Below are 20,859 nucleotides of genomic sequence, written 5' to 3'. Positions count from 1 at the left end.
AGTCGACTGCTCTCAAGAAATGGTTGAACATTTTAGGAATGCTTTTAACTTTGAGTTTAGCTTACCTGTCGAGAAAAAAACATTGCAATTTTGTCTGATTGATTGAACCCAAGCATTCTGACAAATACCTCTATCTTGCAAAAGCACTGCCATTTATTTTAAACAGAGACTGTAATATTTATGTTTGGACTTTTTTGTGTAATACGTTAACAAACAAATTTAATAAGTTGGGCTCCATATAAAACAGCTGCAAGCCTGTTGTCCGTTTTTACTTTACAATTGATGTGGGTTTATAGGTTCTCACAGAGTGGGGAAACAAACACAAAATCAGAATGGAGAACAGATCTTAAATAAAAAAAAAAAAAGCTGGCACTTTACTAAAACACAAATGTTATAAAAGTGAACTCTTCTTTTTTATTAAATTTTGTTTTTTAATAAATATAAAAAGTGTGTTAATAGTGTAGTGGATCCACTTGTTTTTGTTGGTTTATTAAGGTTAGTATTAGTAAAGGTTATTTAATTGATTATACCTATTTAGGATTTGCTAATTTTTATGAATTAACTATTTTTTCTCACAGAAGTTCATCAAACTCAAAATAAGCAAAATAAACAATCACATGTTACATGACTGTAGCACTTTAAGTCAGTTCTGTTCAGTTGTTGTGTTGCATTCAGTTCAGTTCAACCGTTGTGTGATGAAGTTCAGTTCAATTTGAACAGTTGTGAAAAATAAAGAAAAAATAGAAGAGAAAGGTTGTTGTCCTGTTCAATCCGAGATCCAGTGAGTGTACTGACAATCCAGCGCATGTAAAACGTTTTTTTGCAGATAATACGTAGACCTAGTCGAAATGAAGATCAAAGCTGCAGTCTGGGTATGTTCATCATCTTGTGAATCAGTATAGTTATGTATTCAGCTATACTCATTTAAACCATATTTTAATGCGAGTTACATGATTATTTGGGTCCCCTTATTAGTTGGGTCCTTACATTTCTGGACTTGATTTAACATCCTCCCTCAGCACTTACAGTCAAATGAATCTGATTCTATTGAACTCTTTAATTCTGACTGTAATACTGAGTGACTTTTATTGGGATCTCTAGAACTGTCAAGTTTGTCTTCACCTTATTTATACACAGCTACTACTTCTCCTTCAGAACAGTGTCTATGTACATAAAAACCTCACTTTTTAAACAAATTAATTCTGTTGAGATACAAGAAAGTGGCCTGGCTGTTGTTTGGGCTGAGTATCATCATGTCAGACTAAAACAGCTTGAGTATTGATTTATATTTGTGTTTTCAATTATGTAAGAATATGCATACATGTGCAGGGATTCTGTGTTACACCAATAAAAGGCCCCACCAACTACTAGAGCCCTCCTCCAACAGATTCACACCTTAAGCTTTGACTTTTTCCTCAAACCATTAAAGCATCTGTTAAGACATCTTAGGCTGTCTGCCCAGTAGGTGTGTCTTTGTTATGCTAACTCAATGCGAGCTCTTTATGTCACTTACATGATTGACAGCCATCAGGCGAGGCTCCATAGCTCAGTGGTTAGAGCACTGGTCTTGTAAACCAGGGGTCGCGAGTTCGATCCTCGCTGGGGCCTGATTAGAAAACTTTTTAAAAAGTCACCTGTTCTGAAAATGGTCCTAAAATTAAGCTGAAGATTGTTAAGAACCATGAGACATACTATGGTCAATTAGATGAACATAAACCTCCATAGAGAAGAAAAGCTGGGCATCACACAGGCTCGTGTTGGGAAAAACTGTCCTTGAGGAGACCAACTAGCAAACTCACATCAATACTATAAAATCAGAGACTTTACCAGCAACAAAGCTGTTCCAAAGAGAGGGCTTTCAAGAGACATAAAATATGAATTAATTAACTAATGAAGTTATTCCTTTCTCTGGAGGATGTGGGACCTATTTCTATTTTCTCATTTTTTATTATTTACCTGTACTGTACAATGCTGGTTTATTTTTCAATGTAGCTACCACTGTAATACCTTGAGATGCTGGTAGATGGCAGCAAAATCAAATGTCTGAATAAGCTATAAAGAGCTACAGTGTGCATTGTAATATTTTTGGTTCACAAATACAAATAACCGATCTCAGATAATATTATGTCAAATGTACAGCACAAGAATAAAGGTTGTTAATTTGAAACAGTTATCCTATAAGTATAAAAGGGGGTCACTTCATTTTTTTTTTTGACAAAAACAGGCTACACAAGTAATAATTAAATAAAGAAACGATGAATGTAAAATGGGATTGGTATGTTTTCTTGTAGTCCTATTTTATTTTATGTTTTATATATTCTTTTAAAACTCAGTGTTGATAAAACAAGCTTAATTTGAATCCTGTCTACAGTTTTTTTGTGATTCTTAATTCAAAATAAAGTATCAATATATCCATTTGTTTTAGTCACGCAAGTTTGTGTACTTATGTCTTGGCCACGTCAAAATTAAGTGAACCGACCATGTCCCCAACATGTTCCCCTATTTCCCTCAAGAAAAACAAATCAAAACTTTTTTTCAACTTATTTTTCCCATAAGAGTGACGCGGCCATTTGAAAGTTTCATGTGAGGTTTATAGTCTCATCGCTTCCAGTTATGTTTTGCTGTACAAAGAGCTCGTTTTGCTGCTAGATATTGCAAACAGTTGTGTCTGACCATTTATTTTAATATAGTATCTTAATTATGATGACAGTGGTTTGTCGTGCAAACAGTTGTACCCTTTACTGCACTTTGTTATTCTTCTCGTTATTTCCCGATGGCGGCTTATGAGCAGGAAGTCCACATTCACATAACAGCTTACTTCCGCGTTGAAAAATAAGGTGGAAAACAGGGCATGATCCGCTCCTCCCTTCAAAACTTACAAGGAAACGATTCCTATTATTTAAGACGAAGAAGAGAAAGAGAAAGTGAAATTTATTCAAAAGCTGAGAATGGCTTCTGTGAAAATAGTATCTGCAGAAGATCTTAATTGTCCAGTGTGCTTTGAAATCTTCAAGACTCCCGTTCTTCTGTCATGTAGTCACAGTATCTGTAAAGAGTGTCTTCAACAGTTCTGGAAAATCGGCAACACTCAGGAGTGTCCCATCTGCAGGAGAAGATCCTCAAGAGATGAACCTCCTTGTAATCTGGTGTTAAAGAACTTGTGCGAGTCATTCACAGCCGAAAGTGTTTCAGGCTCTGAGGAGGTCTGCAGTCTCCACAATGAGAAACTCAAACTCTTCTGCTTGGATGATAAACAGCCTGTGTGTGTTGTGTGCAGAGATTCAGAAAAATATGCGAATCACAGTTTCATTCCCATCAATGAAGTTGTTCCATCCTACAAGGTAGGACACATTTATCTTGTTCCCTACAAAAAAAAAAAAAAAAACATAATTGGGTCTAACAAAAACTGCAATTTCACAAATTTTTACTTTGTTAAATTCAAGGAGCAGCTTAATATAGCACTGAAGTCCTTACAAGAAAAGCTTGAACACACAGAAACAAATAAAAGAGAGTGTGATGAAACAGTCCAGCACATCCAGGTGAGGATCAGGAGTGAAATGATCATTTTTTCAACACAGAATAAAAAAATGCAACCTGTTATATGGGAATGCATATTATTTCAGACACAGGCTGAGCACACCGAGCGGCAGATTAAAGAGGAGTTCAAGAAGCTTCATCAATTCCTCCAAGATGAAGAAGAAGCTTCAATCACTGCACTGAAGAAAGAGAAAGAGCAGAAGAGTCAGATGATGAAGGAGAAGCTTGAGGAGATGAACAGACAGATTTTAGCTCTATCAGACACAATAAAAGACATCGAGGAGAAGATGAATGCCAGTGAGATCTCAATTCTACTAGTAAGAACTGAATATTTCTTCTTATGCACAACACTTACTTATTCCCCAGCACAGTCAAACTTTCCACCTGTTTTGAGAAGCTCTTTTGACATGACATACTTGTTTTGTATATTTTTCAGAGCTTTAATGTCACAATGGAAAGGTAATTGAGACATTGTGTCGCTCATATTTTTGATTGTGGACTCAAACTGCAGTTCTGACTATTAAATGATTATTCTAGGGCCCAGAGTGCACAGCAGGATCCACAGATGGTTTCAGGAGCTTTGATTAATGTGGCTGATCACCTGAAAAACCTGACCTTCAGAGTCTGGAAGAAGATGCAGGAACTTGTTCAAAACAGTGAGTCTAATATGTTGTAGATAAAACATATGCAGGATATGAAGGATATGTAGGATAAACATTCACCCCCAAACTTGACCCCAGTATTTAAAGTCATGGATGAATATTGGATCATACTGATTAAATAAGCCTTAAATTAAAATCACCTGTTGTTTGTATCTCTCATCAGCGCCTGTGATTTTGGATCCAAACACTGCGAATACATATCTGATCCTGTCTGATGATCTGACCAGTCTGAAAAGCAGCGAGATGCATCAACCAGTTCCCGATAATCCAGAGAGATTTGATGAATATGCCTGTGTTCTGGGTTCAGAGGGCTTTGACTCAGGAACACACTTCTGGGATGTGGAAGTTGGAGACAATTCAGAGTGGGTTATTGGAGTAACCACAGAATCAAACCAAAGAAAAGGAGACATTTTCTTTAAAACCAATGTCTGGTGCATGTGGTATGAAGATGGTAAATATTTCTCACAATCCCCAAAGAAACCCAACCGTCCATTTTCAGTTATAGAAAAGCTTCAAAAGGTGAGATTGGAGCTGGACTGGGACAGAGGAAAACTATCATTCTGTGATCCTGTGACTAACACACATCTACGCACACTGACAACCACCTTCACAGAAAAAGTCTTTCCATTCTTTTATACTTTTGATGGATCTGTCCCTCTGACAATATTACCGGCGAAAGTAGTTGTAACAACAGACGTTGCATTCAAACCAATATCATTCAGTCTTGAGCTGAATGAACTTATACCTAAATGAATCTAATTCTTCTGCTATCTGAAATTGTTCGCTCAGTAATGTTAAAGGAGTAGTTCACTTTCAGAACAAAAATTAACAGATGATGTACTCACCCCCTTGTCATCCAAGATGTTCATGTCTTTCTTTCTCCAGTTGTAAAGAAATTGTTTTTTGAGGAAAACATTTCAGGATTTCTCTCCATATAATGGACTTCTATAGTGCCCCTGAGTTTGAACTTCCAAAATTCAATTTAAATGCAGCTTTAAAGGGCTCTAAATGATCCCAGCCGAGGAAGAAGTTCCTATCTAGCAAAACGATTGGTTATTTTCTAAAAAACATTTACAATTTGTATACTTTTTATTTCTACACAGCGTACACACAAATCTAGACAAGATGAGCAGTTTAGGTTAAAAATTATATACATTTTTAAATTTTTTTTTTTTTAGAAAATATCCAATCGTTTTGCTAGATAAGACCCGCCTTTCCTCGGCTGTGATCGTTTAGAGCCATTTGAAGCTGCATTTTGGATGTTCCAACTTGGGGGCACCATAGAAGTCCATTATATGGAGAGAAATCCTGAAATGTTACGACTGAAGAAAGACATGAACATCTTGGATGACAAGGGGGTGAGTACATTATCTGTAATTTTTTGTTCTGAAAGTGAACTTTAATAGCATCTTCAAAGGCTTCATGATCAATACATGATAGAAGTATAGAAAACATCATCGGAAAATGTATAGAAAGTATAGAAACATCATTAGTCTTGAGGATAAAAAAAAATGAAGCCAACTGGGCTCCATATAAGACAGTGGCAAGACTGTTGTTCTATTTATTCAGTTACCATTGAATATAATTTACAGTTGTTTAGTTTACAGTTGTGCCTTAATGTAGCTTCACTGTGTATTTTTAAAAAGTTGAGGCTGATGTGTGAGAAATTTTGGGTTTGTTGGATTTTCTGTCAGTGCATCACTGTAAATACCTCGTGAGGATGACAGATGGCAGCAAAATAAAATATATCAAGCTGTAGCAACACTGTGCTTTGTATTGTTTTTAATTTACACACAGTTCACAAATTGAGAGTACAGAATTCATTTTACCAAATACATATCTTCATGAATACAAGTAGTTCATTGAAAACAATCCACTGAAAATCTATTAGAAAAATTTTCACTCTTTTTTATATTGGGCAAGGACATATTTGCATCAAAACAAATACAGTTTCTTGTAGATGTTTATGGTTGTCTGTCTACAGAACAGTTTCACCTCATCAAAACTTAATTCCTGTAAGTCATCTAGTGAGTTTAACCAAACACTTATTTTTCGATTCACATACTTGCTCTCTTTGCAGGAACTTGAATATCAACTAAAGAAGACTCAAAATACCAGAACATCCAGATCATCATGATCAACTCTTCCCTCTTTCACAACCAGGAAGTGACCATTATTATTTCTCTCTTTGGTTCCACAGATTGACATTTTTCTCAACTCTTGAACGAAAGCAGAAAGGATTCAGTGATAAGAGAGAAAACAGTAAATATTTTAGGCATATATTTTGACTGGACTGAGAACAGAATAGACAACAGGTCTGTTGATTGTGGTGGTTATTTATGAAAACAAAGAAGATCAAGTGAAAGAAAAAATCATTCAATTTGAGAAAAGCTGAGAATGGCTTCTGTGAAAACGGTATCTGTGGAAGATCTTACATGTCCAGTGTGCTGTGAAATCTTCAGTTTTCCTGTTATTTTGTCATGTGGTCACAATGTCTGCAAAGAGTGTCTTCAACAGTTCTGGAAAACCAGAAGTACTCAGGAGTGTCCCGTCTGCAGGAGAAGATCCTCAATAGATAGACCTCCTTGTAATCTGATGTTAAAAAATGCATGCGAGTCTTTCACAGTAGAAAGTGCTTCAAGGTCTGAGGAGGTCTGCAGTCTACACAATGAGAAACTCAAACTCTTCTGCTTGGATGATAAACAGCCTGTGTGTGTTGTGTGCAGAGATTCAGAAAAACATGTAAATCACAGTTTCAGACCCATCAATGAAGTTGTTTCATCTAACAAGGTAGGATACATTTTGTCTTGTCTGCTACAATAATGAAATCATAACTGGTTAAAACAGGCAAGTTAGAGCAATATTTGGTTTGTTGGTTTATTTTACCTGTGTATCATTGTAATACCTCATGATGCTGGTAGATGGCAGCCCAATAAATTACTCTATATCCAGCAACCGTTTTTGGTTCACATACAGTTCAAATAGGTAATACCAGAGTATATTTTCTTAAATAAACAGCATAAGAAGGAAAGTAGTTAATTCTAAACAATAATTTGAAAGTCTATGACTGGGTAATTAAGGTAACATAAAATCACAATGAAGGTAATAAACACAATATTCAGAATTGATGTGTTTGAGTCATTCCAGAGATTCAGAGAGTAACAAGAACATGTAAAGAACATGCAAATATATCACCTGTTCTCCTAGAGATCAAACGATCATTTATTTGCACTTTGTTCAATTCAAGGAGGAACTCAAAACAGCACTGAAATCCTTACAAAAGAAGCTTGAACACACAGAAAAAAATAAAGGAGACTGTGAAAAAACAGTCCAGCACATCAAGGTGAGGATCAGGAGTCAAATCATCAATATTTCTTATGAAAATATGTAATCTGTTATGGAAATGCAGTTTAGGTTCTCATAGTTTTTATGTTCAGAGTCAGGCTGAGCACACAGAGCAGCAGATTAATGAGCAGTTTAAGAAGCTTCATCGGTTTCTACAAGATGAAGAAGAAGCTTCAATCACTGCACTGAGGAAGGAGGAAGAGCAGAAGAGTCAGATGATGAAGGAGAAGCTTGAGGAGATGAACAGACAGATCTCAGCTCTATCAGACACAATAAAAGACATCGAGGAGAAGATGAACGCCAGTGACATCTCATTTCTACATGTGAGAGCTGATGCCTTATTTTCTCTATTTCATACTGTCAACCTGTGCTGAAAAGTTTTAACAAATGTATCCAAATATTAATAATTTAAGAAGATAATACATTTTTGTATATTTTCCAGAACTTTAATGCCACAATGGAAAGGTAAGTAAGACATCATGTCACTTGTGTCTTTGATTGTGAACTCCCTGAAGTTTTGACTACTGAATGTTATTCCAGAGCCCAGAGTTCACAGCAGGATCCGCCGATGCTTTCAGGAGCTTTGATTAATGTGGCAGATCACCTTAAAAACCTGACCTTCGGAGTCTGGAAGAAGATGCAGGAACTTGTTCAAAACAGTAAGTCTGATATTACAGATAAACAGTCAAGCCCAAATTATTCATACCCCTGGCAAATTCTGACTTAATGTTACTTTTATTCAACCAGCAAGTTTTTTTTATTATTAGAAATGACACAGACGTCTCCCAGAAGATAAGAAGATGTACAAGAGACATCATTGTGGAAAAAAAATATTACTCATCTTTTATTTACATTTGAACAAAAAGTGGCATGTCCAAAATCATTCATACCCTTCTCAATAATCAATAGAAAAACCTTTATTGGCTATTACAGCTATCAAATCTTTTTGGGTAGTTGTTGTACTGAAATGTCCACTGGTGCCCAAGGCCAAGTTTCTCTGCAGACTGCCTGATGTTGTTGTCAAGAATTTTGATGTATTGCTCCTTTTTCATGGTGCCGTTTACTGTGATTAGGTTCCCTGGTCCACCGGCTGAAAAACACCCCAAAACATTGGGTTCCCACCACCATGTTTGACAGTGGGGATGGTGTTTTTAGGGTTGAAGGCTTCTCCTTTTTTACTGCAAATGAAGGCTACATCATTGTGGCCAATTCAGTTTTTGTTTCATCTGACCATAAAACAGAAGTACAGAAGTCTTCTTCTTTGTCCAGATGAGCATTTATAAGGGCTAAGCGAAGGAAGTGGTGTCCTCCTTGGTCTGCGTCCGTTGAACCCAGCGGTGTGCAGTGTCCGTTGGACTGCCTGCCTTGAGATGTTTTGATGATCAGGATGGCCTTAGTGATGATCCTTTTTTACCTCTCTCACTATCCTCCTGGCCAGCACAGGTGTCGATTTTGACTTCCGACCACGTCCTCTGAAATTTTTCACAGTGCGGAACGTCTTGTATTTTTAAATAATACTTTGCACTGTAGCCACTGGAACTTCAAAGCATTTAGATATGGTCTTATAGCCCTTTCCTGACTTGTGAGCAGCCACAATGCGCAGCCGCAGGTCCTCAGTGAGCTCCTTTGTCTTAGTCATGACTGTCCACAAACCAACAGCAGAGAGCTTCTGTTTTTCACCTGTTGAGTTGATTAAAACAGCTGTTCTCAATGAATCAGTGTAATTTGGATGCTTTAGAACAGCTTGGACTATTTGGAATGGTATAGAACTTTGGATTTTCCCAAAGACTGTGACAGTTTAGAAAGGGTATGAATAATTTTGGACATGCCAAATTCTTCAAATGTAAATAAAAGCTGAGAAATATTTTTTTCCCACAATGATGCCTCTTGTACATCATCTTATTATCTTTTGGGAGAAGCCTGTGTCAAAACTTGCTGGTTGAATAAAGGTAACTTTAAGTCAGAATTTGCCAGGGGTATGAATAATTTCGGGCTTGACTGTATACGGAGGGTCAATGGTAAAATTCATCAGGCACAGGAATGTAAGAGAGTCTATCCATAACAGCACTGACCTAAATCATCTTGAAAAATGTTCAGCCATAAGACTAGAAAAGAAACCTGTTCACTCATGTTGATTAAATTATCATCAGAAAAAAACATCTGCTGTTTGTCTCTCATCAGCTCCTGTGATTCTGGACACAAACACTGCAAATTCCCATCTGATCCTGTCTGATGATCTGATCAGTCTGATACGCAGCAAGATGCATCAACCAGTTCCTGATAATCCAGAGAGATTTGATGTATATCCCTGTGTTTTGGGTTCAAAGGGCTTTAACTCAGGAACACACTTCTGGGATGTCGAGGTTGGAGACAATTCAGAGTGGGTTATTGGAGTGACCACAGAATCAAACCAAAGAAAGGGAGCAGCTGTCTTTAACACCAGTGTCTGGTGTGTTTGGTACAGAAATAATAAATATTCCTCACAATCTCCAGAAAATTGTAACCATCCCTTTCCAGTTAGAAAGAAGCTTAATAGGGTGAGCTTGGAGCTGGACTGGGACAGAGGAAAACTGTCATTCTGTGATCCTGTAACAAACACACATTTACGAACACTGACAACCACCTTCACAGAGAGAGTCTTTCCATTGTTTCAAAGTTATGATTTAACATTTCCTCTGAAGATATTACCGGCTAAAACGGTTGTAACAACAGAAAAACAGTGTTACACGTGACAGGTTTATGAATGATAATATAAAGAGGAGGCAACCAATGCAAAATAAATATTTTTAAAGAAAGAATAACACAATGAGAGGAAAATGTATAATAGTTGGTTATAAATAGTAAAATAAATGTTCACTAATTTTCATTTGTACAAGGTTTAGTCTTTAATATTATAAATGCTCATTATGTAATGTTTTCATTTCATAGAAAGGCTCGTTGATTGTTTGTTTGCAAATTTACTAAACTGAGAGATGCTTTAAAAAATAACATACCGGTGAAACACTTGTTTTTATTTACTTTACAGAACTGTTTTCAATATTACTGTCGTTAGAATAATAATTTAAAATTATTATTTTTATTATTATTATTATTATTATCATTATTCTTTTTTCTAATTCTTTTTTTATTCTAATTTGTTTGGTTTCTAAATATACCAGTGTGAGAGTAATTTAGACTGAGACACTATATCACAACTAAAAAGAGGATTGAGTCCCCTTTAAACCTCAAGATCAAGTCAATTGACCAGCTTTTTTCTTTGTTTAGTTTGCACACTGAAACTGTATTGGAGCTCTTAATTGTGAACTCTCAAAGTGCACCAGATAGATGAATTGTATAACTGTAAAATGTATAAAATTTTCTTACGTGGGAGCATGCCCCTGGACCCCCCTACAGAGACTGCTGTTGGAATTCTCACACCAAGCTGAAATCAAAAGTTGGCAGCCCTGCTGTAGTCAATCCCAGTGTTTGTTCTCTATTATAGATCAGTGGTCTGACCTGCAGTCTTGATTGACATTTTGATAGTTGTAAAAGGAATAGTTCACCCAAAAATGAAAATTTGCTCACCCTGAGGCCATCCAAAATGTAAATGTTTGTTTCTTCATCAACATTTTGGAGAAATTTGTCATTATATCACTTGCTTAACACATGCCCTTCCTTGTATATTGTATATATATTTTTACATTGTATGTATAATTGTATTTATTCAAAATTTTAAATATAAATGTATTTAATAGTATCTGTTATGCACCAAGGGTCTGGAACTAATTCAATTTCAATTCTCTGTATGTCCTGTACATGTGGCAGAATTGACAATAAAGCTGACTTTGACTTGACTTTGAATGGATCTTCTGCAGTGAATAAGTGTTGTCAGAATAAGAGTTCAAACAGCTAATTAAAACATCACAGTAATCCACACGACTCCTTTGCATTAATTATTGTCTTGAGAAGAGAAAAGCTGCATGTTTATAAAAGTTTGGTTTGATTTTGTGAACGATTAATTCAAGAATTGCACATCACTAACTTAAACCATGTTGGGACCTGTCAACATTTATACAGCAGGCCCAATGTCCATCTATCTCTTGTTGGTGTGAGCACAAAAACCAGGCACCACAATATCAATATGATCATCATAAAACACTGATAACAGTGCAAACTTGAATTCATCACCTAATATACAAGCAACGTGGATATGCTGTTAAAATCTGCTTTACGTTAAAATTCTTCCACGTCCGATTCTTCTTTCCTGCTATTCTCCACCAATACCTGGGTGGTAGTAAAAGAGGAAGAACTCATGAATGTATTCAACTGTAACATAACATTTTAGTATTCTAAAACAATCTTACCACAAAGTTGTTTTTTTAAAAAGGCAGACTTTCGTAGAAGTCTCTATCAACCGCTCCCGCTGGCATCAGAAGTCAACTCCACTGGAGCAACCTGTGACAAATGCAGCACCATCAATGAGTAAAATGAGTAAACGTTAGACCTGTCATGTAGAGAACTAGAGTCAATCCTGAGCTTGAGCTGATGATGGATGCCTTTATTGCTTGTTATTTTGTCTTAATAAAATTGTCATTGCATGTCAATCCAACACTCCTCTTTGACTCAACACCTTTGTAACAATTGAGAAGCATTTTTGACATAATATTAAAATATTAATTGAAGGTGAGACTCCATATCTCAGTGATTAGATTTCATAATGTAACCTATAAAGTTCTGAAAATGACTGGAAATTTGGTCTATACATGACATGACACTCAGTACTGACATGAATGAATGTGAATCTTTACAGGGGACAATTCTTACTGGTTAGTAACTGTGGAAAAAAGGTTCAACCAGGCACCATCATCCAAATCAGTCAAGTCTTTATTTATAGGCAAGATTGTGAAAAATGAATGACTTATGAATATATTAAACTGTATGACAGCACATCGGAGTAGGATTATGACAAGGAACTTTTCAGTTCAATTCAACATGTTTGGTCATATAAAGCAAATCTGTGGCTTTGCTTTGTGAGTTTAAATGAATCAACAAACTACTACAATAACCTCCTTGTCTATCCACAGAATGGTTTAAGCTCATCAAAACTTATTTATCATAAGATATCTAGTGACAGTTTAACCAAATACCTATTTCTTGACTCACATGCTTGTTTCCCTACAGGAACTTAAACTCTTATGGTCGCTTTCTTGTCACAGATTGACACTTCTCTAAGCTCTTGGACAAAAGCAGAAAGGATTCTGTGATGTAGAGAAAAAAACATACTTAAAAAGAATTTTAGGCATATATTCCTACTGGACTGAAAACAGAATAGACAGCAGGCCTGCTGATTCTGATGGTTATTTATGAAACCAAAGAAGAGAAAGTAAAAGTAAAAGAATGGCTTCTGTGAAAACGATATCCGTGGAAGATCTTACTTGTCCAGTGTGCTGTGAAATCTTCAGTTTTCCTGTTATTCTGTCATGTGGCCACAATGTCTGCAAAGAGTGTGTCCCTTTCCAGTTAAGGAAACGTTTCATAGGGTAAGATTGGAGCTGGACTGGGACAGGGGAAAACTATCATTTTGTGATCCTGTACACACTAACACGCATTTGTGCACACTGACAACCACCTTCACAGAGTGAGTCTTTCCATTCTTTCATTCCTATAATGTAGACTCCTCTCTGAAAATATTACCAGCTAAAATGGTTGTAACAATACAAAAATAGTTTTACACATGAGAGATATCACAGGATTACTATATAGTTTACAGGATAACACTCCCTTTGGGATAAACAATACAGCAACAAATTGTTATTCAGGAGCTTTTTTATATCATTCTCTTCTGTTCTGCAGCAGCACACAGCAAACAAACATGCTGGCTGGTTAAACATTGCAAATGTCTGTTTCATAATGCAATTAAGAGTTATATGAATCTCATCTTCCTCTTTACTAGTTATATAACAAAATAAACATGAATTCCATCAGAAGTTATTTTATTTCAACCACAGAATGATGTCAGTAAACACTATTTTCCAAGTTCAAGTCCACCAACTTTAATCTACTCTCCTGTCTGATTTGTTTAACAGACTAATTTTGGCATATTTACCATTATGATTGGTCAGATCACCTGCCAGTCAAACTTATGGTGAAGGGTTGATTGTTACTGGCAACAGTTTAAGTATTTTGATTGATTGAAGTTATGGATTAAATTGAAATATTTGACATTAAAGATAACACAGACAATTATTAAGGTGGTGACAAAAATGCCCTTGGAAATCAATTCATTCTGGTGTTATATCTATTAAGTTATTATATAACTTACAGGTGTTTAGTTTACAATGCTCTCTTAACATAGCTTAAGTTATTTAAAAAGTTGAGGCTTTCTTGGTTAGAACAATGGGTGAGAAATTTTGGGTTTGATGGTTTTTCTTTACTGTAAATATGTCATGATGCTGGTAAAAGGCAGCAAAATAAAAATATATTAAGCCAACTGTAACAACGCTGTGCTTTGTATTGTTTCTGGTTTAACAAAGTTACACATACAGGTGATCTCAGATTTCATTTTACCAAACACATAATAAGAATTCAAGTAGTTTATTTAAACAACCCAGTGAAAATCTAAATAAAAAAAAACTTCTTTATTTTGTAGTAGACCAATCAAATTCACAATGAAGGCAAATAGAAACATTCACAAGGAACAGAATGTGATATGATACGAGTATGTGTATACTAGTCCTTTACATCCAGTTGCATCCGGTGGTCATTCGGTGTATACATTTGCATTTTGGAAAGATTTATATTCTCTCTCATGGGACAATGCAGGTGGCTTTACGGAGAGCCAGGTATCCAGTCACCGCATCTGTGGGCAACTGACGGATGTAGGAAAATTCCTCTGTCGATGCAAAGCGCAGTTTAGTCTGAGGGTCAGTGTAGTTTGCCTGGGACACAGATACAAACATTAAGCATAATTAGATAACCAACTACTCTCATAAAATAATGACTGCTTTTAAATTATTAAACAGAAAACATTCTCCCACAAACTCACCGGCAGACCTGAGATGTCAGAGTACTTTTTAGCAGGTTTCATAGAAGGAGGCGCATCTATGTTGCAGTCTGACAAACCAAATAGAAAACATGTTGCCAAATGAAATCAACACACACAGGGCATTAGTTTACTGACATGATTTGACAGTTAGATTAGATGTTCGTAATATTATGTTTTATTACTTTTGCAGGTCAGACTCACAGTTAGGATCGTTTATATTCCAGGGCAGTGCTTTCTCTGCTGCTAAAATCTGCTTCAGATTCTTCCACGTCCGATTCTTCTTTCCTGCTGCTGCTCCACCAATACCGGAATGCTAGTGAAGGAGATATACAGAAATTTATGAATGTTAGGGGTGTAACGATACACCAAAGGCACGATTCGGTTCGGTTCACGGTTTTGGAGCCACGGTTCGGTTCGGTTCGGTTTCTGTTTGCTGTGGGGTTAGGGTTGATGTCATCTTAACAGCAATGCTAAGGAACAATAGATTCACTTAATAACAAGAACAACTAAACTTTTTCTTTATTAACTCTGCCAACCCATTTTAGTACAGTCAGGATACCTGAGTAAGTTAGTGAAAATTAGACATTCACTTGTCCGAGTTAAAAATTTACTTGTCCGGGGCAAAAAAATGCCTTTTTTGCTGTAAATTAATCCATTCTGAAGCAATAGTCTAATCACTACTCTATAAGGTCTTACTTTAATCTGAATATTTGTGATATTTGCCTTAAATTGATTTCTAGGACACTTTTTAACTTTATTTTCCTAACCTTACTAACTGTATGTGTCATCATTCACATCAAATTATTAAATTTTATCAATACATCAAATTATAATAATTAGACTCTGTATGGTTGCACAAATTAAATCAGTATCAACAAACTCCATCTTTCCATTGCACAGGAAAAACCGGACCTGCAATGAAATTGACATTTAACTGTATTTACTTAGACTGTTTAATGAAGATAAGAGGTTCCAAAAAATGCATTTACACAGTAAAATTGCAAATACATAAATAATGTAATAAGATTAATGTTATACAAAAATATTGGAAAAATAGCCTAGAATCTAGACGCGCCCCTAGCGGCAGCAAATTACATTTGCTTCCAAGGTCAGTCTAGTTACTCTCAATTCACTTAAATTTCCGAAAAATCCAAGATGTACCTGGCCAATCACAAGTCGGTGGGCGGGCTTAACATGATGACGACTGACCTGCGACCATAAGTTCCGTCAGACATGAATTCCTGGTTCCGTGAATTAAGCGTGGAAAACTGAACAGTATTTATATATTTTTTTACTTTTGATACACAGCCACGTCCATGTGTCCTGAGCAGGAGCTCGTTACATCTGAACGCGCTGTGGTGTAGAATACGCAAACACCGGAAGCGATCTGTGGCGTGTATACGACACTCATTGTTTACACAGCACAAGAGATTGTGGATATAGCGGCTATTCAAAATGGTAATTACTTGCGCTTGTCCTGGTTGTTCAAACCCATTTAAAGCTGAAAAAGATTACGTTTGCTTGCGCAAACTCATCCTGGACTTTTTTTTTTTTTACATATTTCCCCTTTCGGTGTTTGCGTATACTACATCAAAGCGCGTTCACATGTGACGAGTCGAATCATAGATATGCTAAACTCGTGCTCATGACAGATGGACGTGGGTGTGTATCAAAGGTAAAAAGAAAATTATATAAATACTGTTCATTTTCTTGCAAAAAACGATCGTTTCGTGTCTTAGGACATCAATGTATCGTCACGAGCCGCAGGGTGTAATTTGGATTTGTCTGTGCATGTTTTTGTTTACTTTTAAAGGTTTAGTGCCCATCTATGTCTATTATTTAGCTGACAGACTGCACAGTGCACTGATTTTTGTTAAAAATCTTCGTCGCTCTGACTACGTCACCTGACCGACTACGTCTCTGATTGGTTGTAGCGCTATCCTATTGCGTGGAGAGGAGTTTGAAAGACAACCGTTTATCCCACCCCTCCGGTTGAGCCCTGTCTATGGAGAGTGCCCAGACCCTACATTTATGTGGGTCTGGCTTGCCAGGCTATTGGAAAAATGCAATACCTTTAAATATAAAATCGAACCACCAATAGGTGGCAGTAGTCACTGTCTTAATGAGCGAGTCACGGATTCAACCATAGATGGAATCACCCAGTTCGTTCACTGACTCGATTCATAAAAAAAAAATGCTAAATCATTCAGTACTGAAATACCGCTGTGTTGCTCGGAGATTCACGGAGGTTCTGCTGTTGCTTAGAACTATTTTCGTTTGCAAAAATGGTTAATGATGTGTCTAAAATGTAAGTCAGTTAATATTAACTACTAGTTTATTGAACTACTGTTGTATAAAATCAATGTCACTCACGTTTGCAATCGTAATAGTGCTTTCCTACCGCAGTATGTTTGTTCATGCTTGTTTCTTTGTGTACTGTTGAGCCTGTTAGTGTTGATTTTCTGTGAGTCAGATAGCCTGCACGAGCTTGATACCGTCCGTTTTCAGTTATCTTAAGTAATAAAATCAGAATTATGCTCACCAAAGTTTCGTTGCTGCGCTAGTTATTGTTTGTACTTGACGTTTTAATCAGGTTACTTGTCCGGTCGGACAAGTAAAATCCCCTTTCACTTGCCCTTTCACAAAATCCACTTGTCCCGGACTAGCGTTAATGTCTTGCCCTGAGTAGTAACCGAGTGTGATCGCTCACTCAAGTCACATGACATGACAGGCACTTGGAAAATACTAACTTTAGAATATAATATTTAGAACAAAATTTAGAACAAAAGCTCATCATTACTAATACAATTTAATCAAAATGTGATAAAATAAAGATGTGTTTAAATTGGTTAAATTAGTTAGGGACAAGTGACGTCAACCCCAAAAATGGGCAGCAGGGGGCGTGAGAGTACCGCGGTACGCCACGAGAGTTTCGCGATACGTATCGTGGTTGGTGTATCGCGATATTTCGGTTCGGTTTGTAATATCGTTACACACCCCTAATGAATGTATTAATCTATAACATAAGATTTTAGATTTCTAGTATTCTAAAACAATCTTACCACAAAGTTGGGGTTTTTAAAAGGAAGGCATTTGGTAGAAGTCTCTACATCAACAGCTCCCACTAGTTTTCCCTCAGAAGTCGACTCCACTGGAGCAACCTGTAACAAAAGCAGCAACACCAATGAGAAGCATTTCGTTATAAATAAAACATGTCGAGGCGCTTGCCTGAACTCTTACTTGAGCCGGAGTAGCTGACGATATAGGTTGTGTTTTTTTCTTTTTGCTGCTGTTATTATTTGGCTGCGGGGTTGTGTGGGTCGCGGGACTAATGGGTCGTTTCTTGCTCCGGGCCTGAGCAACTAACGCCGCCGCTGTAACAGCTTTACCTGCCGAGAGCGTCGCTGGATTTAAATCCTTTGCTTTTGATACTCCCGGTTCAGAAGAGCTAGACATTTGTCTTTACTGACATTCAACAAACATAACTTGAAATTACGTACATATTTTGTTGTGAGCACGTTAGCCTGCAAATAATCACAACATCCCGTTCACCCGGAAGTGATGAGAAAGTACCAGAGGTTTGTATTCCGTTGCTACACTCGATTGCCTGCATGGTTCCGCTGGTGTTAGAATATGATTATTGTAGAACAAATATAAAAAACAAAATTCAAGATGGTTGATTCTTATATATAACTGTTCTGAAATGAATAATCTTTCGTGCTGTTTTTAGTTAGTATGCCCAACACTTGTTCTAATCTGAACTGAAAACAATAAAATGGATGTTCAACATAAAGTGACTGAGCCTAACATCTCTGCAATATACTTGTAATTTCATTTGAAATAGGGCCAAGACATTGCCTATTCCCTTTCACAGCAGTTAGCACTGAAGTGAAGTTTGATTTATGCTCTATGACAGGCTCATTATAGAATACAAGAGGATAATGGCATTTATATTTCAATCACATGTGTTGCTGGGGGAAATAAATGACTAATTAACTTTGTTAAAAACAGATGTCAGGTAATTATTTCTCCTCTCTCTGTAGAGTCTGATACAACAGACAGCACAGTGGCATTGTCCTTTACATCTCCCTTCTTGTCTTTCTTTCACTGAGAGAAAGGTAGCGAAAATGTACACAGCAATAAAAATAGATGTTTCAATTTGTCAGTGTAGCTATGAATTGTGATTTCATCTGATGTACAGACCAAACCACAGTAAGCCTGCATATGAAAGCATAGTTTTTTTTCTTATTAAGGATGTCTAATTTGAGATTATTTTTTGCAGCAGCCAGATATGGAATTATAGCTAGCAATATGTCTATTTTACATCATATCCACAGAGATAAGACTTCAAAGAGGTGAGTGTTACCTTTCTTCATTTCATTCTCTCTGTTCTTGTCCTTTCTTTGAATGCCATTACTTGTCATTTCACCTTTTCTGCCATCGCAAATGTCAACTTCAGAGTTCACTTCGTTCTCTTTCATATGGACCCCTCTGAATGTTTTGAAGTGAAATATTGTCGGAGACATAAAGAGAAAAATGCGACAGAGAAATCACCCCATGCCGAGCTACACGCTCAGTAGAACATTATGTTGTCCTTGAGTTTATTCAGTTCTGCCAGTGCATTTATCACCCAAACTTCTATTCAAAAAGCAGGCGATGTATTTACTTTATTCTGCCTGGATTCTATAAAAAATTAATGAGAAAATGTGATCCTGCTGTTTTAAAAGCAAAGGTGTTGTTGTAGCATATTTGATTTTGTGAACATTAGGCCAACCTCATATTAGTTCTCAACCTTTTTTTACCAATATTCAAAGACATGCTCATATGTAGGCTAAGATATTTCCTCTGGTGCTTCTGCTGTTTTATATAGTGAATAAAAAATGAATGAAAATTGTTGCTGAAAATGATCAGTCATTGTCATTTTGGGCTATACTAATCGGTTGGACAGGGAAAAAAAAAACATTTGGAGTACTATAGACTGCCAAAAGTTATTACACATCAGGGAGAGGAGTGCAAAAAACTGTCTGAGGAACAAAAGGCGTTTGTGGTTGGCCAAACTGAACCAGGTGTTGTTGTAGTACCTCATATTAGTTCTCAATCTTTTTTTTTTTTTAGCCAATATTCAAGGACGTGCTCATATAGGCTAAGATATTTCCTCTAGTGCTTCTGCTGTCTTATAGTGAATGAAACTTTCCCACAGTTTCTCCTGGTATCCTGTTGACATTGCTCGATAATTATCACTATTATCCTGCACATACACTCACTCCTCTTCCTTGAAGAAAACAACTGAGATGTTGCAGGCGGCTGCTGATAAGAAAGAACAGAGCTCCTCTTTCCTGCTGTAGTGCTGGGTCTGCATCCTCTTTTAGAAGTTGACCTGAATACATCTGTTTGGTTCACCTCAATTTAGTCCTGCTGTTGTATTTTGGATGTACTATGGCTGAGTTACTGTTTTTATAAAAGGTTGAGAGAGGAACGGGGCAAAGAACGCACTGAATGCACTTGACGTCTCATTTATATTTCATCAAGACGATGCTGCTACAAGTGGCTGGCGCATGCAATACATAAATAAACTATAGATGGAGATTCTGTGTGGGGTTCAGTTGCAAACAACCATGAATATTTCATGAGACAAACTTAAAATGCAATAAATGACAGATTGAAGAAAAGAAGGGCTTTTTCCTGGGTCATTGTTTAGAAAGTCACTCCATCTCAACAAAGCTCAAGTACACAACTGAATACAGAGAGATGTTGGCTGTGTGTGTGTGATAATGTTAGTCTATGGAACAAATGTACAAAGAGCGTAAGTTTTGACAAATAATATTATAGTCTTTAGGTTTATTAGCACCAGATATGGCGCTGTTGTTTTCCTCAAAGATATATTACTACTTTACTAAAAGTCAATGCAAAGTCAAACAAGCATACTTAAGAAACATCTTCATTTTTATTTATGTTTAGGTTTTTACTAAACAAGCTAAATTCTGATGTGACATAAAGTTAAAAACTAATGTATATGCACTACCAGTCAAAAGTCTGGACACACTTCTCCATTAAAGGGAATGAGGAAGTGTGTCCAAACTTATGACTGGTACTGTATAGCACAAAGTACAGTAAAGAACCTGAATTTTATTCTAGAAAAACATTAACATTAATCATTATGACGAATCATATAATTCTCTGGGAGGTTTTACAGCTGCCAAACACACAGAGCAAGGGTCATGTTGCTGTTGCCATTTTGTATTTTCCACAAATCAGGAAGTGAGTGTGTGTTTTTTTCCAAAGTGCAGAAAT

General features: G+C 36.6%; 3 protein-coding genes and 1 non-coding gene across 4 annotated transcripts; 3 read left to right on the top strand and 1 right to left on the bottom strand.

Moving 5' to 3' along the window:
* Window positions 1–1,535: 1,535 nt before the first annotated feature.
* trnat-ugu (transfer RNA threonine (anticodon UGU)) lies at window positions 1,536–1,608 on the top strand. Its single transcript has one exon. It is a non-coding gene; the product is annotated as a tRNA-Thr (tRNA).
* A 1,331-nt stretch (window positions 1,609–2,939) lies between these two features.
* On the top strand, window positions 2,940–5,857 carry LOC141343018 (nuclear factor 7, brain-like). The gene is made up of 6 exons (XM_073847615.1): window positions 2,940–3,341; window positions 3,444–3,539; window positions 3,624–3,854; window positions 3,974–3,996; window positions 4,075–4,193; window positions 4,363–5,857. The coding sequence occupies exons 1-6, from the start codon at window positions 2,949–2,951 to the stop codon at window positions 4,950–4,952; spliced, it is 1,452 nt and encodes a 483-aa protein (XP_073703716.1). The 5' UTR covers window positions 2,940–2,948; the 3' UTR covers window positions 4,953–5,857.
* A 739-nt stretch (window positions 5,858–6,596) lies between these two features.
* Window positions 6,597–10,276, top strand: LOC141343186 (nuclear factor 7, ovary-like). The gene is made up of 6 exons (XM_073847788.1): window positions 6,597–6,989; window positions 7,447–7,542; window positions 7,637–7,867; window positions 7,987–8,009; window positions 8,085–8,203; window positions 9,726–10,276. Exons 1-6 carry the CDS (start codon window positions 6,597–6,599, stop codon window positions 10,274–10,276), a joined length of 1,413 nt encoding a protein of 470 aa, XP_073703889.1.
* Window positions 10,277–13,499: 3,223 nt separating this feature from the next.
* Window positions 13,500–18,114, bottom strand: ino80c (INO80 complex subunit C). The gene is made up of 5 exons (XM_073847647.1): window positions 17,809–18,114; window positions 17,631–17,729; window positions 14,770–14,881; window positions 14,569–14,636; window positions 13,500–14,461 (listed from the first exon to the last, which is right to left on the bottom strand). Exons 1-5 carry the CDS (start codon window positions 18,022–18,024, stop codon window positions 14,330–14,332), a joined length of 627 nt encoding a protein of 208 aa, XP_073703748.1. The 5' UTR covers window positions 18,025–18,114; the 3' UTR covers window positions 13,500–14,329.
* Window positions 18,115–20,859: the final 2,745 nt, after the last annotated feature.

The sequence above is a fragment of the Garra rufa genome, chromosome 9 (assembly GCF_049309525.1).
Source record: "Garra rufa chromosome 9, GarRuf1.0, whole genome shotgun sequence".
NCBI lineage: Eukaryota > Metazoa > Chordata > Actinopteri > Cypriniformes > Cyprinidae > Garra > Garra rufa.
Note: the sequence above shows the minus strand (reverse complement) of the source record. Positions and strands in the feature narration are given on the sequence as shown.